Source organism: Pezoporus flaviventris, unplaced genomic scaffold (assembly GCF_033815535.1).
Source record: "Pezoporus flaviventris isolate CSIRO_AGI_PZ_B2104156 unplaced genomic scaffold, CSIRO_AGI_Pfla_v1 ptg000009l, whole genome shotgun sequence".
NCBI lineage: Eukaryota > Metazoa > Chordata > Aves > Psittaciformes > Psittacidae > Pezoporus > Pezoporus flaviventris.
This window is the reverse complement of record NW_026892557.1, coordinates 4,668,547-4,689,216: the sequence shown is the minus strand read 5'-3', so window position 1 is coordinate 4,689,216 and position 20,670 is coordinate 4,668,547. Positions and strand designations below refer to the sequence as shown.

The 20,670-nt window shown below is 47.5% G+C and overlaps 2 protein-coding genes across 4 annotated transcripts; one reads left to right on the top strand and one right to left on the bottom strand.

The window, feature by feature from the left end:
- Window positions 1-1,975: 1,975 nt before the first annotated feature.
- On the top strand, window positions 1,976-6,087 carry TPRG1L (tumor protein p63 regulated 1 like). The gene is made up of 5 exons (XM_061450404.1): window positions 1,976-2,194; window positions 2,290-2,381; window positions 3,139-3,315; window positions 4,032-4,185; window positions 4,754-6,087. Exons 1-5 carry the CDS (start codon window positions 2,006-2,008, stop codon window positions 4,946-4,948), a joined length of 807 nt encoding a protein of 268 aa, XP_061306388.1. The 5' UTR covers window positions 1,976-2,005; the 3' UTR covers window positions 4,949-6,087.
- Window positions 6,088-6,676: 589 nt separating this feature from the next.
- On the bottom strand, window positions 6,677-19,966 carry WRAP73 (WD repeat containing, antisense to TP73). 3 transcript variants are annotated; one of them, XM_061450400.1, is made up of 12 exons: window positions 19,850-19,966; window positions 19,191-19,343; window positions 18,539-18,655; window positions 12,942-13,014; window positions 11,996-12,099; window positions 11,302-11,388; window positions 10,332-10,466; window positions 10,163-10,240; window positions 8,733-8,838; window positions 8,049-8,174; window positions 7,217-7,408; window positions 6,677-7,131 (listed from the first exon to the last, which is right to left on the bottom strand). In XM_061450400.1, exons 1-12 carry the CDS (start codon window positions 19,916-19,918, stop codon window positions 7,022-7,024), a joined length of 1,350 nt encoding a protein of 449 aa, XP_061306384.1. In that variant the 5' UTR covers window positions 19,919-19,966; the 3' UTR covers window positions 6,677-7,021. The 3 variants fall into 3 exon arrangements, with proteins under 3 accessions (XP_061306384.1, XP_061306385.1, XP_061306387.1); XM_061450401.1 differs by having other exon boundaries at window positions 19,191-19,460; window positions 19,850-19,926; XM_061450403.1 differs by lacking the exon at window positions 10,163-10,240.
- Window positions 19,967-20,670: the final 704 nt, after the last annotated feature.

The following is a 20,670-nucleotide window of genomic DNA, read 5'->3' as shown; positions in this document are numbered from 1 at the left end:
CAGCTCTTGGGGTGGTGGGGAATGCACCAGGCAAAGAGGGACTTGGGGAACGAGGTGAGATTCCTGCCTGCCTTTTCCCCAGCAAACTCCCTGCTCCATAAGGAAACAGCACGAGCAGAGGCACTGGTAGGGATGTTGCTGGAGCTGGGTGACAGCTCACTGGCCCCTGTGAAATAGAGAACAGGAGGAGAAGTGCCAAGCCTAGCGCTGAGCTGGTTCACTGCAGTTTCCTCTTCCAGAGAACTGCCATGGGCATCAGCTGCCCGGCCTGGCAGAGCGCTCCTGCCATCCTTCCTTCCTTCTGTCCTGGTCGGAGGGATGGACGGGTGCATGGCAGCCAGGACAGCAGGACGGGGAAGAGCAGAGCGGAGCAGGGATGCTGCACTACAGCTCTCCCACCTCAAGAACATGCAGCAACCTCTCCCCAGGGTGAGGGGGAATCAGTGCAGCTGCAGACCTGATCTATGGCACATACAGACCCTGAGAGAGCAGGAGGGGAAGGTCTGGGTGTTGCAGTGCCCACACCACACACGTATTTTGCCACCATTCCATCAGGACTTAATGCCACCAAGGAGCCGGGCCCAAGAGCTGGCAGCTCACAGAAGGAAGCAGGCAGCTCCTTTTTGCACCTCAACCCTTCCCAAGTCACAGGACTTGCACACATCCCCCGGGTCAGAGCAAAGCGTGGGTAACAGGGGCTCATGCTTCCACTTAAAGTGAAGTATCTGCCAAGCAGAGCAGATGGGAAGACAACACCGTTCATTCTTCCTGGAGAAGAAAGGCAGCTCCATCAAGATGTTTTATAACGACGGGGAGAGCTCCAGGGTACAATAAATTCAGGCCTCCGCTTTCCTGTCCGGACGTTAAACGTCAGGACTCCTCTTACAGCAGGGAACGCCAGGACTGCTCCCAGGGACTTCCAGCACGCACTTCTGCGACCCAAGAGGCTTCTTTGCACTCGGCCGTCCTCGCTCTGGGTCCGGCCTTGGTGAATGCGGTACCTGGACGTGCAAGAGGTGAAAGCTCAGGGCCCTGCATGAGACACGGCACAGACCCCGACCAGATGCCCACCGGCAGGAATGGTCAGAGGGGTTTGTGCTCCTTGTGCTCGGAGGGAGCAAGCATAGAACAGGAGCGTGGCTCCCTCTCCAGGACACAGCCGGGGATGCGGATCCAGCCCCCCTCAGCTCCACGCTGTGCCTCAGGAAGCGATGCTGGCCACAGCGGGCAGGGCACAACTTACCAGGAGCGTCCGGGCTGGTCTGGCTGCAAGGGGCAGTGGCGTGGTCACCCCTCGGGCTGTGGCCATCCCTCGGCCACCACCATTCCCTGGGCCATGACCGCCCATCCCCTGGGTTTGCAGGGAGAAGAGGACGCTCTGATGCAAAGAGCTGCAGCGTTAAAGGTTTCCCAGCATTAAATTCAACCCTGTAACGCTTTTATAAGTCACCTTAAAGAAAGCCGCGATGCTCCCCATGTAAACAGGCTCCTGTGAGCACGGGCTGCAGCGAGCCCAACAGAGACCTCTTGTAGCACGTGTGAAAGGTGGGTATCTGCAACCCCAGCGTCACTGAAGTCAATTTAGTGCGTTCCCAATTGGGTACCACATCGCAGCGCTGCGGAGGACGTCACCCCCTGCCTCTGGGTAAAGCAGCCCTGGGAAGCGCTCAGACAGAGCATGAAGAGGGATAGCACCTTCAGTAACGCCGGGGACCGCAGGGCAGATGCCAGCCTGCCCTCCATCCCCAGCGCTCTGAGCTGCAGGATGCGGTGGGGGCCGCAGGGCTCCGCAGGGTCCCGCCGCCCTCCTGCGCTCCCCCCCGGGGTACCGCGGGACCCGGTGCGCCCGGTCCCGGCTCGCTCCGGCAGCACGGCCGCTGCCCGCGCCGCTCACGCGTGCCCTTTGTGCTCCCCAGTCCCGCCCCCGGCGCGGGGCGGGCTCGGAAGGGGGGGGTCCCGGTGCCGGTCCCGCCCCGGAAGGCACCGAGCGCCCGGGCCGGCCGCGATGCTGCAGCTCCGGGACGCGGCGGAGGGCGGCGAAGGGGACGGCGGCGGGGACGGGGGCAGCCCCGCGGCCGCGGTGCTGGTGCCGGGGGAGGCCGGGCCGCTGCTGCCGCCCCGGCAGACGCTGCGGCCGGTGTCGGTGCGCACCGCGACCCGCGGCGGCCGCCTGCGGGAGTACTTCGTGTTCCGGGTACGGCCGCGCCGCCGGGGCGGGGGGGGGGAGCGGAGCGGGGCGGAGCGGAGCGGCCCCCGCAGCCGGTAACGTGTCCCCCCCTTGCCCCGCAGCCCGGCACCATCGAGCAGGCGGTGAGCGAGATCCGCGCGGTCGTGCTGCCCGCCGAGGACGGGGAGGTGCAGAGCGTCTGGCTGCTGGCGGAGTGAGCGCTGCCCCTGCCCCTGCCCCAGCGCGGCCTTGCTTCCCTCCCTGCACCCCCTGCGGCCTTCCCTCCATCCTGCCCCCCCCAACCCGCACATCCCCGCTTTGCTCTGCTTTAACTGCTCCTGGTTACCTGCAGAACAAGCCCTGCAGGGGCTGAGGCTGGCTGCATCATGCTCCTATCCCCGTGCAGCCCAAACCCACCCAAGGGTGAGATGCAGACCCTGAGTTAACTTGTTCCAAAATCTTACGACCCTAAGGGTTAAAACATAATCTACTCCTGGGTTGCCCTGACATTGATACAGTATTATAGCTGTGATGGCTCGGCAGCAGGTAAAGGTGAAATCTTTTATCCATGAAATGTGAAGAAACAGACAAGGTTTTCTGTGTACAGGCTGTTCTTATAGAGGAAAAGGCTGTCAGACCACACAGGTAAAGGAAACCGTTTCTTTCCCCTGAGCATGCACCACTGCAGTTAATTCAGCCAGCATGGCAGCACACTAATGGCGTGGTGTTAAACACGCTCTAGTGCTGGTGAGGGCTCATCCGCCCTGTTTAAGGGGCATTTGCTCTCCAATAACACCTCCAAATCCTCAGACTTACTAAGAAAATCAGAGTATTCCCTCTGTTGTGACACTCCCCCTCCTGTCGGACTTGCTGACTCAAAGCAAAGGCCCTGATGGAATGGGTTCATTCTCCTTCGTGATTCTTCTGCCCATGACCAAGACCGCTGAAGCTCGGTCTTGTTGCCTGGCCAGGATCGATCACTGGAACAATGAGAAGGAGCGTCTGGTTCTCATCACAGACTGGTCCCTCCTCATCTGCAAATACAACTTCATCAGCCTGCAGTGCCAGCATGTGACTAGGATCGCCCTCAGCGCCGTCGATACCATCTCGGTTGGGCAGTTCGAGTTCCCCTCTAAGTCTCTGAACAAGTGAGTTGATGCAGTAACGCTGCAGTGTTATTGTAACTCCTGTTGTCACTTTGAGCAGTCGGAGCTGTCAAACCTTTGCTCCTAACTGCTGGCCATGGCTGAGAGCTCTCCTTTTGCTCACCTGACTTCGCAAACTATTGCTCAGCCTTACTATAAGACCTTGGAGTAGCTGCTATTTTGGTGGGGCAATCAGCACTTACATTAAAAGCAAGTTGCTCAAGGACTTTCAATGTAAGATGAGTAGATTTGGGAGCAGAAGTTCATTGCCATTAATGTTCAAGGCCAGGCTGGACGGGGTCTAGTGGAAGGTGTCCCTGCCTGTGGCAGGGTGTTGGAACTGGATGAGCTTTAAGGGCCTTTCCAACCCTAATGATTCTATGTAGTGCAGTAGTAGTACCACCTTAGCATTACTAGAAAGCCATGTGTAAATGTCAGGTCATACATCAACACAGGCTATTACAGGCAATGCAGTTCAGATGTTGGGTCCTGGGCATCTAGCAAGCGTCACCTTCTTGCCCCTAGCTTATAAGAAGGTATCTTTGCATATTCCAGAGGCCAAATTCTTCTCTTACTGATCTAGAGGAAACACTTACTACCAAACTTGTATTTCAGCTTCCAGTTCTAAGCCTGTCTGTTTCAGACAGCATGTTTCCAGTTGAACTGACCTCAAAGAGTCCAGAGTCTTACCCTGTTACTTGTGTTGTCTTCAACATCAGGCGAGAAGGTGTCGGGATTCGAATTCAGTGGGACAAGCAGAGTCGTGCTTCCTTCATCAACAGATGGAACCCGTGGTCCACCAGCATCCCCTACGTCACCTTCACCGAGCACCCCATGGCAGACGCTGATGAGAAGGTGGCCTCCCTTTGCCTGGTAAGGAACTGGCCTCCCCTGCTCTAGATGGGCTGTTGAGCTCCTAGGCTGGGCATGTCTTGGATGATTTTGGAAAGATACAGCAGTTAGGTGGAAGCAGTTAAGGCAAAGAGATGGATCCTTCTCTGACTTACCCCACAGGCTGATGCCTGATGACTTCTAGGACTGCCAGCTAAATAAACACTTTAATTGCTGACTGCAAACCTTCACTTAGGTGGTTCTCCATTTTACTTGCAATAGTTGCTTTCCCTTAAAACCAGAACACCATAGTAATTTATGTTCAGCACGTCAGTGATAAGGGCAATCAGAAAGAAACAGCATTAAGTCACTGGTAAATCTTTACACATCTAGGCCATGCATTTCAGTTACACATAAATAGTGTCCTGGTATTAACTGTATCATGAAGGTTAAATGTCAGAACGTAAAGTTTATCATGGCATGGAAGATACATGATGACAGCAGTGGCATTCAGCCTTTACAAGTCAATGCAAAGGCTGATGAATGCTAGCTGTTTATCCAGCAATCTTTAAAACAAAGGAAGAACACCGAGATGACTTTTTTCTTTCAGCTGGAAAACTTCAAAACTCAGCTCATCCAGGCCGTGAAGAAAGCCCAGAAGGAGTCTCCATTGCCAGGAAGGGCAAATGGTGTGCTTGTGCTGGAGCGTCCTCTGCTGATCGAGACCTACCTGGGATTGATGTCCTTCATCAACAACGAGGCCAAACTTGGCTACTCAATGACAAGAGGCAAAATTGGATTTTGAAACTCATTGTGGGGCATCTTTTCAAGGGCAAGTGATTTGGTATGGGGCTGGGGAGAGCAGCAAAACATCAGATAAAGTGAGGAAGTCGGGGGAGCACGAGGAGGGTGGAGAACTGGAGGTTCACAGGAGGCCTGAGTTGTTCTGAGAACACACAGGCCAGGTTAATCTGACACAAGCAGTGTCACTCATACTGTGTATTGGATTTACACAAGGCTAGCTAGCAGCAGTTACTTTTCATTTCTAACTACATGTTCTTCTAACTAAATGTTAATTAAGGGCAATGGGAATCTGCTACAGCCACTGCACAATTTCCAAGACACAGCAAGACATTCATGCCCTGTTGCAGCTGTCTCCCTGTGCGTGGTGTCAAACACTGCAGTGTGCTTGGGCTTGATTCACGTTGTTTAAAGAGGTGGCAGCGGTCACAGTTCTGGTACCTTAGCGCTTAGATTAAGGCCTGTGAAGTCATTCTGTAGCTAACCAGTCAGCTAACAGTGTTAAACACCCCTGTTGCATCTGCTCAGAAACAGTCCACATGAGCTATGCTTGAATAGGACTTTATTGGCTTCCTAACTTCTTGTGTGTGTGTGCTTGCTGTAGCCACAGAATAAAGACTTTATGGAGAGAATATTGCCAAAAGCCCTTGCCAACACATCTGCCTTCAATGCTATTATTTATAAAACTGAAAAGGAATCCTATTTTGATTAGATTTATATTCTTAGCAGTTTTTCTTAAATCAAGTCTGGGAGAACAGCAGGGCAGGACTCATCCTGGAGCCCAGTAAAACTTTGGTGCCAACCTTGATTTACACTTCACCTTATACAGACGCCCAGTAATGAAATGCAGAAGCAGCATAAGAGACTGCAACAGCAATTGTGCCCAAGGTTACTCTGACCACCTCTTTCATTGCGTGTGACCTTCTAGGTGTGCTGTTTATCAGAGCATTTCTCTGCACAACTGCAATGCTGAATAAACGCTGTGCTGCAGTGGTAGATTTTGGACTAAGATGTGCTTTTTATGAAGCCTCTGTAAAGCTGAAATCATGATGGAATGCAACAAGCTGCATGCCCCTCAATTCATTTTCTATGATACCTGTTTAATTATAATTAATCTTGCAGTAAAGTTAAATTTTAACTCAATTTGTTTGTTTCTCTTCATTGTGGGGAGACTGAGGCTGTGAAATTAAGTAGCAATTCAAAAACATCCAGTAAATTCCTCAGCAGTGGGCTCCCTTCCTCTGATGGACCCAACAGCCAGCTACATGGGTTACAGAGATAGGACAGAACAACTGCTCCTTCCCTGACCACCCACCCACTCCTATCTGGCATTAGGCAGTTGGGTCAAAAGCTCCCATTTCAACTGGCTTTAGTGCATCATTCTAAAGTACCAGCTATGATCCTTCTTATAAAGATTTAGTAAATCTATAGTAGACCAGGTGCAATTACTGTCACCTGTTAATACCTTAGTCTGGAAATTACTGCAATGACTAGAGAGGACTTGATTTGCTTCTGAACACAGAACTTGTACTGCTTTAACACTAACTGATTCCCTAGAAAGTGTCATCCTGGTGTATCTACTTCTGCTACAATATTTAGTTCTAATACACCAGAAAGATCTTGTTGTCTTACCAGCCTAGATACATTGGTGTGTGCAAGTAACTGTCTTCTTGTGCTCAGGTTAATCACCTCACCAATAGCAGAGAAACAGACTTCAGAATGGAGTTAGAGCCATTGCAAGTTTGTAACTATCAAAGCATTTATTGGAAATTATAAAATTTAAATAGCTATACATTATATATACACAGCTAGTTTTAGAAAACAAGGTTTTATAGTTGATAAAGTCCAAAAGAAAGTTCAAAGACCTAAGTACTACAGTTTTCTTGCAATCCAGATCTCATTCTCTACACACAGTTGCTACATCACTTCATTCAATCACAGTACTTCACACACTGGAGTTTGGGTAGGCTTCTTCAATAAATAATCCATAAATACAAGAACTTCACACTGGGCAAAAAGGCTTGGCCCCTGTCCTCATTCCTCCTCAAACTCGTGAGCAGTTTTATGCAAAGGGTTGTTACTTTACCTCTTCTCTTTCCAAGTAACAGACACAAAAGTTGTCCTTACTCAGGAGCACCATGGAGTCTCCACTGGAATGCCAGGACAGAGACACGATTGGGAAGTCACCTGCAGAAACGGATCAGACCGATAACTGGGAGTAAATTTAGTACATAAAGCTGCTGATGGCTTGTGAAGTTCCCACAGACCTTACCTTCCACTGGGACCTGCACAGACACACAGCCGGCTGGGGACCACAAGTAGACATTACTATTCCCTGTGCATACAGCAAGGCGGGGTTGTCGGGGGTCCCACTGGAAGCACTGGATGGCACACAGCTGCTCTAGGACTACAGACAGCTTCAGCTTTTGAATATCCCAGATCCAGACAGCGTTAGGAATGTTATCTGTTGGAAAAGGAAGAGGTAATCATGTCAATACCTGAAGGAGAAAAAAAGTAGCGTGATCTTTTTACAACATGGGCACTACTGATGTCAAACACAACACAAACCCTTTGGGTACACCATGGGTGTAACACCACTAGAGTTTTGCCCAGCACTGCCTTCAATTTTGCCTTGGAAATACTGCAAAAAGGATAAAAAGTGACTTAGTTTGTTTTCCAGAACCACAGCTTCTGTGACACAGACACAGGCAGCCCTTTAGGAGCAGAGAAGGGAAAAGATTAAAGTTAAATCCATGACTCTCACCATTTGAGGTAATCAACTCCCCCACTACAGGTTATGAAGAATTCTACCTTTCAATAAACACTTGCTGTAAATGGAGGAGGAAACCTGAACCTTTCATTTTCTAATACAGCAAACTCACCTACATTTGTAGAGATATAAAAAGCATCCTACTCATTAAATACAAAGCCAAGGCCAAGTTACTGCACTGATGAGTAGCTCTGGCAGCTCATAACACTTTATGTACGCTATAAGACATAGGCTGAACTTCCTCTGTAGTTGCATGTTTGCACAGCAGAGCTGATTTTAAAGCCCACATGCAGTGAGTAAGTTCTCTCTCCAGTGTAGGGCAGCAGGAACTCACCATTTTTGGTAGCCAGGAAGCAGTTATCCGGACTGAACGCCAACATCCCGATGCCCATTTTGGGATTTGCCCGGTCAGAAGCTGGTTTGACATAGTGCAAAGAGAGTGGCACCTCAGAAATGGCATCTGGAATTTGAAAAAGAAGTAATCAAGCCTGAATGGACAAAATATTTACATTCCAACTGTTAAACACCCCTTATTTCTGAGATGACAGGGCTGTATTTCACTCATCTCCAAGATGTTCCTATCAAAAAGCTTCCACTGTCTTAAGACAGTGCATCTTCACATACACAGCTCACTGTTCTTGCCCTTCTATAAGCCTGGAAATCCAGGCAAGCCTGGGATTAAGCTACCAAAAAAACAAAAACCAGGGGATCAAGTTTACTGCTGCTTTTTCACTGCTCTTTCAAACACCAATGCAAACCACAGGTGATTTACAGCACTGCAAACAGTGAATAAGGAAGTCATCCATTGCCTTCTACAGTATCCTACTGGTCTTTAACATGCCAGCAAACCAGCCTGCAGACAGCAGCCCCTCTGGCAGTGTGCAGCACTGATTCACTGCCCTTCAGAGCACCCACTGGAGCCATTCAGTACCAAAGGGGCAGAGTTCACCTATAGCTATTACTCCTAGAAAGACTTCACGTGGCAAACTCAAGCATCTCGTAGTAAACTTTGGCTTACATTTACTTTGTGTGCTGAAGAGAGAACTAGCCAATGCTCTTGTTGGAGGGAAAGAAAGTCTCTCTGTTTCAACAGATGGGGATTTCTCCACTTCTTTATACACAATCTACAAAGAAACAAGTGAGAGTTCTACAGAAGGGCCTCAGAGCATTTGAACATGGGCTATTACCAAACCATTCATATCCCATTATCTCATTTGTAAGCATGTTGTGTCTCAGCATCCCCTGGTTCACCACCAGGGCTTCAGTAGGCAAATACCAAACTCAGCGAATCATCTGCTGTTTGGAACCACGATCAGGAAAACACTCCTGTGATATATAAATGAACCTTGAAGTCTATGAAGAGCGAGTCTGCCAGAGCACACCTCATCTGTTATTCCCAAGAGCTAAAATCTGGCAGCACAATAAATCACCTCCATTACAATGGGAACATCAGTTTCATTTCTGCAACAAAGACTCTTAATCGGATACTACCATAAAAAATGCAAAGCACAACACTGCAGGAGGGAATAGCAAAGATATTTTTATAGTCTGCCTACTACATATTATTTCCAAACACAAGCACCGGGATAAAATGCACCAACTGCAGTTCCTGTCCATGTAGCAGAGATTAACAGAGCTATTCCCATTTGTTTTCCATTACATGTTTTACAGCTAGCTGGAAGTAAGGGCATTTTTGAGTCGTGAGAAGTTTTGCTGAGGTGCATTCAGTGGATCACGCCTCACTTCTGGTTAGAGGCATCACTGGAGTCATGGGAATACTGCAGACTTCCAGTCTGCACACGTGAAGTCTCCCAGGATATCTGTCCAGACACAAGCCCGGTCCCCCTCTGCAGCAGCACGCAGCACTACTACACTGTGTTCTTTTTACCTTGATGGATGGGAACAGTTTGTGATTTTTGGAACAAAAGCCACAGCTCTCTGCCCGCTGCCAACTGCCCAGAATCTGTTGGGCCCTGCACATACAGGTATGCAATGGTAAAAATAAACCCTGACAGATGTTTACAGGAAATGCTCTTTAGGTGAGCCAGAGGAGCCTGTACACACAAGATGTAGATCTGACCACAATCCAGGTCCAATGCTGTTTAAAGTCATGAACTGTACAAAGCTGAGACAAATCTCTCCTGTTGTTTCCCTGTTTGCCATACTCTGCACACCCACATCTGTAATGCAGTCCCCATCTACATCAAAATACACTGGCATGTGACAAAGCACCTGAGAATCCGTGAGTGCCAAAGCTGAGGGGATCATACACACAGTCTCCAGACTTGAAAGGATTCCTTTCTTACATCCCCAAATTTTAATGGGATTTTCCAAGCCCTTTACACATTAGAAGGGGAAAAGCAAGGTCTCCAGAACAAAATCTCTGGGATACAAACAGCAGCATCAAAGCACTGCCAATGACTCCGTGGATTCCAGATCCATACTTACAGTCTTTGTGCTCACAACAGTTGCTGGATGCTCAAACTCTGTGATCTTCTTCCAAGTTACATGGTTCAAGATACGCACCTAGTTGTGGAAAGCATTGCAAGATAGAACCAGTATGACAAAGTTCTACAAATGGTTCAGGTAACAGAGAGAAAGTAAACTTAGTTCTTACCTTTTCATCATAGCTGCCAATTGCCAGAAATTGACTGCTGGGACTCCAGGCCACTGATTTAATGCCGAGCGACCATTCATAAGCCCGATACGTGGACAGCAGTCTGCCATCGAGGGAGTACAGCAGTATTTTATACTGAAACAGAAACGGATTATTTTAAAGACTAACAATATTGTTTAAAGTCATAGGCAGCCAAAACTATTCCTTCCAAACTTTCCTCACTAAAAGGCAGCAAATTAAATACAAAGGGGCTGGCCTTTTATCTGTGATTTGAGACAAGAGGCTTGAGGCTTCCAGTTTGGCTCTTCTGGCTCTCTCAGACCACAGCCACGTTGTCTCCAAGAGCACAAATGCCCCACTGAGCCAGAGCAGTGGCCCCTCCAGCCCACCACTCTCCAACAACATCAGCAGGTGACACTATGGAAGACCCTCATCCTCCTTCAGCATCTGCCAGCCCTCCAATCCAGGCTGTTCCAACCCTGCCCATTCCCAGGGCTGTTTTGATCACACAGCCCATAAAATCATGGCCACCAGAGGCTGTTTTTCTATACCTAGATATTCACCTACTCAGAGCAGAATGACAGCAACTTAGATATTCCTTGCTAAATTTTGGGGTCAGTATTTAACTGTAAAACTACTGTGCAATGCAAAGTACAACAGCAGGAACCTCACAGCAGAATTCCTTTATTATTTCAGTAACAGCTTCTGCACCACTTACAATCAATTTTTTTCAAGCTAAATCAGAAAGCCAATAAGATAATTTGCTGTCATTGAAGATTTACACAACAGTTTGGCATACACTCACGAGAACACCAATTACCTATACAAACATAGCAGTTAAAATGGCTTGATTCAGCTTTCACATTTAAAGGAAAAACCATGAAATTAACTATTTTAGTTAGTGCTTTATACACGGCAGCTAAAACTCAACTTGGACCCTCCAGGAATATAACCACTTTTTTCTCCATACCTCCAGACACGTATCCCACACTGCCAGGACACAGCCATTAGGAGCCCATTCGATCCCAAACAGATCTTGGGTTTCAGTGTCAAAATGCTGTCCCCAAAAGAGAAAACACAAAACCATTTGAAAGACTGTGTTAACAAACACTGTTGCACTGACTGAAAATCCTCAGTTTTATGCTATTCGGTGCTACCACAAATGCAAGAGAGCCCTTGCTATGCTAGCATGGAAACGGAAGTGTTTGCTTTTGCAACAGTATGCTGAATTCCCCGTTTCTTTGATTTCCCTTTACAGAGGAGGCAAAAACTTGTTATACCTTAAAATGAACATAATTTCATAAGAAAGGAAAAGTAATTCCACTGAATCAGTCAAGGAATCCAGCTAGGCAAACTCCTTGCCTCAAAGACCAGTATAGGATCATTATGGAAGGGCTTGGGAACACAACAAGCATTCAATGGTATTTCCTAAATCCTGCCATCAGGTTCTAAGGAGCCTCAGGACTCCTGAGCCAGAGGTGACATCAGGTACAGAGTAGTTCTTAATAGGTTTTAATATCAGATCCATCCAGTCCTCTACAACATGCGAGTGTGCATCCCTCACAGCCTAAAATCAAGCTACCAAAGTGACCGAGTTCGAAGCAGCCAGCATGCCACACATGCTTGTAGTTTACACACAAGGGAAAGGCAAGGATGTATCTTACTCTCAGTAGCTGCCAGTCACTGCACACAAAGATGCTAATGAAGTCCTTGCAGTCACGTCTTTCTGCTACTGCCATGTAGCGGCCATCCTTAGTGAAAGCTATCCCTGCAATGAGACAAAGTTAATTCAGAAAATGAGAGAGAAAACATGACAGAATAGCTGACAACTCCTCAAGGAAGAGCAATTACTTCCAATTCAAAGGATAAATGAAAAGAGAAGGAAAAAACATCCTCATAGATCACATTAATCAAAATCAAGGCAATGCATACTGTCACTAACTTCCTTGTGTCACAGTTCTTCAGCTTTCTATGTGCTACTTCTAAGGACACAGCTTCAGAGCTACTGCAGAACTCCAGTATGCCTCAAAAACCCGTGTTTGATTACTGATAGTTGTTATATAAAAGCCACAGATTTGAAATAAGCAGTTCATTAATCTAAGATAAATGGATTAGTTATGCAACTGTTGGTACTCCACAAGCTTCCAGGCATTGGTCCCCATCCACTCTTATTTTATATGGGATACATAATTGTTTGTGTCATACATGGGATACAAGCCTCAGGCAGGATACTGCTAACCACAGCCATGTGGCTAAACAGGCCTGACACAGCTTCCCTTTAAAATCTTTTCATGTGCAAGAGATGGCAAAAGCCACTTTGGATTAGTGTTTTCATCACCAATGCATCCAGCTTCATTTGATGTCTTAAAAGGACCCTTCAGAGGCAAATGCAGCAAAGATGTAGATTTGCAGAACGGGCACATGGATTGATGTGATCCTTCATTCACAGCGAGAGCATGACATCCCCAGAGCACATCTTTGTGCTGGCAGCCAGTGGAACATGGAAGGGGGCCAGGGCCCACCCTGAGACCTGTGTTTTGTCATTACATTCCTTTTCCCTTTCTGCCACGTTAAACAACACCATTTTGGTGTTAGATTTGTGTCACTTACCCTGCTGACAAGCTTTGGGATACTTGATGTAAGATACAGACTTGGTACACAAGGACCACACTGTTATCCGCAGCTGTCAAAGAAACGAAGACAAGGAAGTATGTGTTTAGTTCTGTAGATAAAAAAAGGTAAGTAAACAGAAACCAATAAACCTACTTCAGTCACACAAAGTAGATCAATGTACCCTCTGGGATTAAACTTTGCAGCTACTCTATGTAGCTTAAACAAAGCCTGAGAAGTAAGGGTGATGAATTCTCCTCTCCCAGGTCCCTTCAGGTAGCAAGGTTACTTATTGCAAATCACCATGACAGGCACACTGGAGACACCAGAGGCGTATACAGGATGAGGAACACCAATATGGAGAAAAGCTCTTCATCAACATCAAAGTTACTGATAGTAGCAGAAATCTAGCTACATGTATCATACACAGGCACTCTTGAACTGGGACAAAAAAAACAGTTTCATCTCAGGATCTAGAGGAGAGATGAGAAGTTTCTTGAATTTAGGAATGGATGAAAAGTTATAGCAACTTAAGAACATTGTACTTCTTGGCAAAGAGGTACCAAGTATGAAAATGGAGCTGTGTTTTTCAACACTTAGACACACTCTGCTTTGACAGCTAATTTCTTTTGCATTTTGCTCTTCCTTCCTCAGCGATACACCCAATGCATCCTACATCCTTCCTGAAAGCAGGAGAAAAGAACCAAAACATGCCATGCAAAGCAAGGCATTAAACATGATGTTTGGGATATTTCTGGAGGCCTGTGCATCCCTAAGCCACCCAAACAGCAGAGAAGGCAGTCAGCTGCAAAAGAAGCCTCTCCACAGCTCTTCAAGGTCACAGCCCACATTCTGGAAGCTCTGTGTTGCCATCTGCAGATTATTCAATTAAAAACAAATACTTACTCTCCCTTAGCAACGGCAGCCCCACCAGACATATGTGCATTAATCAGGATGGCATGTGAATCATTTATAGCTGGAGCAACGAATGTTCCCAGGATAGTATTTTTCTTGTGGTTTCCTACATGTTACTGCACCAAGGTAAGAGATTCTAGGAGAGATGCAGGTAAACCTGTTTCTCCAAGAAACCATCTTTCCCAGAACTATTGAATAACAAAACTAGTTCAGATTCATTACACAGGTAAGACTTCAGCATTGCCTATCCCAATACTGCATCAGATGAATCATCAGATTCACCAGCACCCTTGGGAGGAAGTTTCTGCTATGCTTCTATGAATGTTTGCCCTCAATGCACATTTTCCTTCCCTGAAGTAATCAACATTGCTCAGTGGTGACAAGGGATTCTCCAGGGCAGCATCCTATGACACTGTTCTACCTGGTAATGCTACAGACCATGTGTTTCAACAGCCCTCAGAGGTTCTCTCTTGCTGACACTATCATTTTGCTAGATGGCACGACTCTCACAGTTGACACGGTGTTCAAACCAAGCTTCAGAATCCTCATAAGCACTCTGAAGATGCATGAAGTCCCAAAGCAGAAAAGCTGTTCTCCCTACTGCTTTTTGTACACAGAAGACATTTCTGAGATTTTAAGAGAAGAGGAAATAGTTTAAATAGTTCTTTAATTTATTAGAGGAAAGAGCACAATCAGGTCAGATTCCTGTCCACTTCTATCCAAAGTTAGAGAAGGCATTGCACCCTATTTCACCCAGGGTTTATTATTCTCTTTATTTCATAGGTATGAAATTACAGCTAAACACCTACAGTGCCTTCAAGTTTAGCAGGTCCTAGAAGAACCCTTGAGCTGAAGAACATTAATCAAGTTTTATTGCTGCAACTACTCGCTTCCGGACCCACAGAAATACAGCAGTTAGTCTGCTCCTCATGCAAGATTTACTTTAAAAATACCAACACAATGCCTACTCACATTCTTCTAGCACAACTGCAATAGTGATACGCTGCTTGCTCCTATTAATTGCAGCGTTAAATGTACTTGCTGCCGTTCCTCCCCCGACCAAAACACGCAGCCTACACAACACACATTCTGCAGCCACTTAATACAAGCTTAGCAGCTGCAAGCTTCGAATGCTGAGGTCTGCACTGTAATTTTTCCCAACAAAGGCATCCAAGTTTACACTTGTGCTGCTGCTTGGCCTCAGGATCAACTCACCTGGCCTGCTCTGTGTCAAACACTTCCACCCCAGACCATGCTGGCTGACTCTGAGGCAAAACCACACTCATGTCAAGCTCAAGTGTGTAGGAAGAGAAGAATCTCTACAGGTGTGAAGCTGCACGTGATGTGCAGAGCTCTCACTGTAACTTCTCCATTGCTGGTTGGAAGGGACCTTAAAGCTCATTCAGTTCCAACCCCTGCCACAGGCAAAAAGACACCTCACACTAGAGCAGGTTGCTCCAAGCCCTGTCCAACCTAGCCTTGAACACTGCCAGGTCCTCCATTTGCTGCTCAGAACCTTCTCTAAAAGGATCAAGTTTTGCAGTTCCCCAGAGTAGACACTAATAATTGTTTCTCTGTTCATTCTCGTCACATTGTACTTAAAAGCTGAGCATGTGCTTCACAAAACTGACAATCCTTTGGTAACCAAAGCACTTCATCTTCAGACTTGATCTCCATCAGTCACAGGACACTCGTAACTACTAAGAAGGTCCTCTATTCCAGTATTATTCCTGAAAAGGCTGCAAGCTGGTGAGGGAAGTGCACAACAGCAAGGTAGAGACCACCGATATGCTCTGCCCTAACATCCTTGTAACCGCTTGCCCAAGTCACAGAGCAGGAGCCTGAAGGAGCACTTCAGCATCTATAAACTGAGGAAGTTACATTAGGAGCCTAACCTATGGACTTCACACCTATCTTACACAGATTAAGAACATGTTTACAATTAAACTAGGACAAAAAGGGAGAATCTTCATATTCCCAACTGGAACTGAAACATCATTCCGTAATCTCACCCAACATAAACTAGCCTAAGAGTGATTATTTCACAGCTATCAGGTATGAGACAGAAACATATTGCAATAAGTTTGCATTGCTCTTGCTTTTCTCAGGGACTCTGTGACAAAGGGACAATTGCTTGCACAGCAGGAGACCAGATCATGGCCAGCCAAGCCTGCAGCCAGCTCTTCTGCACTGAGCACCGAGGGGTGCTTCCTCTTTAGCACAGATCCATTAAGTGGCATTGTCAAACTCAAATCCTAAGGATACCGGTGTCTGAGAAGTTTTCAGCTGTTGTTTTGCAGTGGAAAAACAAACCAAAAGCAGCAGCATTTTTAAAATAGCCTAAAAACAGCTGAGAAATAAAAAGTATTTAGATGGTAACGTGATAAACAGTCTCCAGTGCTGGGTTCAGGACTACAGCCCAATGTTGACAGCTACAGGCAGGTGTAGGACTGGTGATTTTCAATGGATAAAAACACACTTTTAAACAACCTTGCATCTCAAATGACCATCAACTTTTGTCCCAGACTTGACTGGGTCACAACGCCTCCTTACATAGCAGTGTCTGTCAGCACTGGATTTCAGAAGATTATTCAGAGCACATTCCTCGACAGAAAGCATTTTTCAACCACTGCAGCCATTTACAGTTACTAAGGATTAGCTCCATTATACACAGAAACACTTATTCCCCCTGCTGCTGTAGTTTGAAAGAAGCTCCTCAGTGTTCAGTACCTAATGCAGAACTGAAGTATATGTAGTTGATATTATGGCTCTTGAAAGAAACACTCAACAATGCTGCTGATCTTCACACTATTTATCACAAAACATGAGTCACAAGGAAGAGGATCCATTCGCTTCCTCCACATCTTTTATCTGCAGCTTGTGTTTAAGCTCTACACGTGCCTATAAATTCAGGCACTGTAACTGGAGAGATACCTGGGACACACCAAAAATGTGGAAACTTCTGGAAATCAACTAACTAGATACTACGCACACTTCTGCATGGGAAGCATGGGAAATTCCTCTGTATCTGTAACCCGGTATTGTTAAAAAAACAATTCACTACCAAGTGATCAGAGTCTATGTACTCCCTCCAATAAGGCTGTACCACTTGGCTGCCCTGTATATCATGCTGTTTACTGCAGCAACTGTGTGAAGACTTGGACAGGTACCTCTGCCATACAATATTATGTATGTTGTGTAACAATTCTAGGACCCAAAAAACTTCCACATTATTATTACAGATCCATCTCCAATAAAATGATCACATTTGCAGAGCTATATTAACATTAGATCATCAGGCAACCAACACCTGGCTGACAGGGAAGCCCTAAGCCCTCCGAGCAATCACTGTATTCAATAACATATATAACACACCAATATTAAGTGTCCTGACAGTTTCTGTCTCGAGCACTACTCTGTCTGTCCTACCAGACTATGGATTTAGCAGAGAGAGAGTAAACACAACTCAGACACCAGCATAACCCAGGCAGCTGTCTGACAAAAGCTAATTTAGCAGCCTGTTTACAGCTGGAAAGAAAACTTATCCCAAGACAGATGCCAACTTGGCAAAGGCTTAATGAAACCCTCTAAGGTCAAACCAAGTTCTGTTGGAGGCAATAAATACTTGCTTGTCCACCCCCACATGCACATGCCACGAGATACTCACACTTGTAGCACATAGCACCAGGCTGCAGTGGGGGTTACTGCCTTCACCTCTCCCTGACTAGCAGAGGATTTAACAACTTCAGGCTGAAGTTCTGAATGAGCTCTGAAACTCATTTTGTTTTAGTTGCCATCAGGATGATTCATTGCTAGGAAAATTAAGGTCTAAATTCGTCACTCCTCATAACCCACTGTCTAAAGGGGTAGAGGAATGGAACAAGACTGAAAATCTTTACCCCAGCCAGCACTAAACATCCTTGCCAGAGAATTCTGCCACGTGTGCGTGCAATTCTTTGCTATTCTTTGCTCATTCATCTTTGCACTGAACATCACCAATCACCAACTCTAATCCAAAGACCACAAACAGTGGAGAGTCAGACTTCCCCTGGCCTCCCAACAAACCCAGCGCCCAGAAGCCACACCTGACAGGGATTCTACCCTAAGGTGGGTTCCAGAACAGGGCTCCTCATCAATAAGCACTAATAAGCAATAGATTCTATGATTCCATGAGGTGTTTTATCTCCCAAGTGGTTCCATGAACAGCAGCCCAACTTCTACATGCCAAATCAAACAGTTATGAAAGTATTTCTCTAAATTTCATCTCATACATCAATAAACCTAAGATCATACTTTTGAATTCCACAGACTCTTAAATGTTGATGGTTTGGAGCTTTATTTGGTTTTGCCTGAGCCTTCCCCGAGCGATGAACAACACATTTGATTTCTAAAATCATTTTGATGAATACCAGTTACCCCTGCACTTTCCTCAAACATATAATTTTACCTTCAAAGCCAAGTGTTCACATTCTACCTGATCATCAGGAGCAAGAGAATAAAGTGTTCACAGAATAGCTAGCATCTACCCTGGAATTAACCTAGATTACATACATGGATACAGGAAATCTATATCCATGCTCTTCACCACCATCACAGCTTTAAGAGCTTTAGGTTATTTTAAGAGGCAAAGTGCAGACAGTAACATCTGATACCAGGCAGAGTAATCATGACTTCACACTCACATGGAACTCGGTTGTGTTGAGAATGTGACGACCATCCGGACTCCAGCATGAGGCCACCAATCCTGCTGACCCCTCGTCTATCTTACAGTGCCAGTCCGGCTGCTCCAGGGACCAGACCTAGGTCAGAGAGGAAACCAGAGAGGCAACACAAGGAACCAGCAGCTCACCACCCCCTCTGCTTGCGAGCACACACTACAGCAGCAAGGAGGTTCCGCATCACGCATCAGAGACGTCAGGAGCACTGCGAGCTACGGCCATGAAGGACTGGCGCTGGATCCCACTACAAAAGTAAGCCCCGCAGCTCTGTGTGCTTATACAAGTTGTAGAGTAAGGTGGCTTTTTAGCTGTGACAAATTCTGAACTTAAACCAACTTTTAGTCCATTTAACAAGTGTGAATGTATTTATTTCCTACTGCACTGAAAGCTGGTAAGCCAGACTTCAGCTTTGAGTTTATTTTTATTCTAAAATGAATTTGTTTTCAAACTAAGATGTTTTCTTAAAAACAACAGCATGCTTGGTTATCCTCAAACCCTGCATTACCAAGAGGGAGGTCAGTTGCTTTAGCAATAACTCTGAACTGGTTACTAAGAAACTCACCCAGAGCACACACAAACCCCAAGCAGGAAACCCCCTGCCCTGCTTGGGTCTTACCTGCACAATCCCTCGCTTGTACATGGCACACAGTATGAACAGTGAGTCCGACGACCACTCTATGTACTGGATCTGGTCCAGGCACGTGTACAGATGGAGGATCTGGAGGCTGCCCGCATCCCGGACAGCCAGGCGGTACTGCATGCACGATGCCTAGGCAAGAGCAAAGCCAAAGCTGAGCTGGCCTCAAAAGCCGCAGCTCCCACTGCACCGTGCAGTGCTGTGGCTGGCTTAGGGCTAATTTCGGAAGGGCTCAGTGTGCGCTGTGAACTCCAGTAGGAACGGTTAAAGCAGGGGGAAAGGCGGTGGGGATGTTAATTCACGGAACCCTCACTTTACCACTGCTCATTACTCTAAAACATTACTCCTTGGCTCATAACTATGACTTCATTAAGTAACCGCAGTCTGGTCACCGTTATAAAGAGCCCTGACCACTAAAAGCCCCCCAGCAACCCACCGGCCGCACGCACACGCTTGTCCTCCTAGGACCAGCGGCACTATCGCTCCCCGCAGCTGCCGGCCTGTGAGGATGGCGCTCACCGGGCCTCCCCGTACCACGCGCACCGCGCCGGCTGCGGAGGGACAGGCCGGGGCCCGGCCCCAAGGCCCCGCGCTGCCGCTTCACCTGACGCTCCCCTCGGGCAGCGGCCTCGACTCACCAGGCAGCGGCCGTCCGGAGAGAACCGGCCGAGGAGCCCCGAGAGCTTGAACAGCTCCGAGAAGTTCATGGCGGAGCGGAGCCGGCCCGGCCGCCATTCAAACCCGCCCGCGCCGCCGCCGCCGCCGCCACAGCCCCGGTCCCTGCCCCGGCCCCGGCCCGAGGCGGAAGTGGGGAACGGGCGGAACCGGGCCTACCAACACCCAATCATAGCGGGACGGCGCTGTCCCGACAGCCAATCGGAGCAGGGAGGGCGGTGCCCCAGGGCACGCCGGGAGTTGTAGTCCTGGTGCAGCGCCTCCTGCGCGGGGTCGGTAATTAACATGTAAATGAGCCCCTAATGAGGCGCGTAACGGTGAGAGCCCCCCAGCCCCTGCGCGGCCTCAGCGAGCCCCCGCGCTCAGCCAGCGCCCCCCATCCCGGCGCTGTTCCGCGGGCAGCGCCCCGCGCCCCCCCGCCCGCGGTAATGACCCCTCCCGGCTAATTGCTGATGGCAATTAGGGGCGCAGCGAGGGCAGAGGAGCGCTAATTGCAAGAGGAGCTTACCTGTAAAAGGGACGGTAGCTGGATTGGAAGTAATAAAGAAGTAAAGGTTTGGGGAGGGGGGGGGGCATTCTCCTTTAGGGGGTACAGACACGGTCATTAAAAAATAAACTTTGGGTCAGAGCAAGTGTTTGACTCTTGTTTTCATATGGATCATGTATTTGGGGCCCCAAAACTGGTTACAGCAGCTCTGATGTATTTAGGGGCTGGTAGATCATAGAATCATAGAACAGTTTGGGTCGGAAGGGACCTTAAAGCTCCTCCAGCTCCAACCCCTGC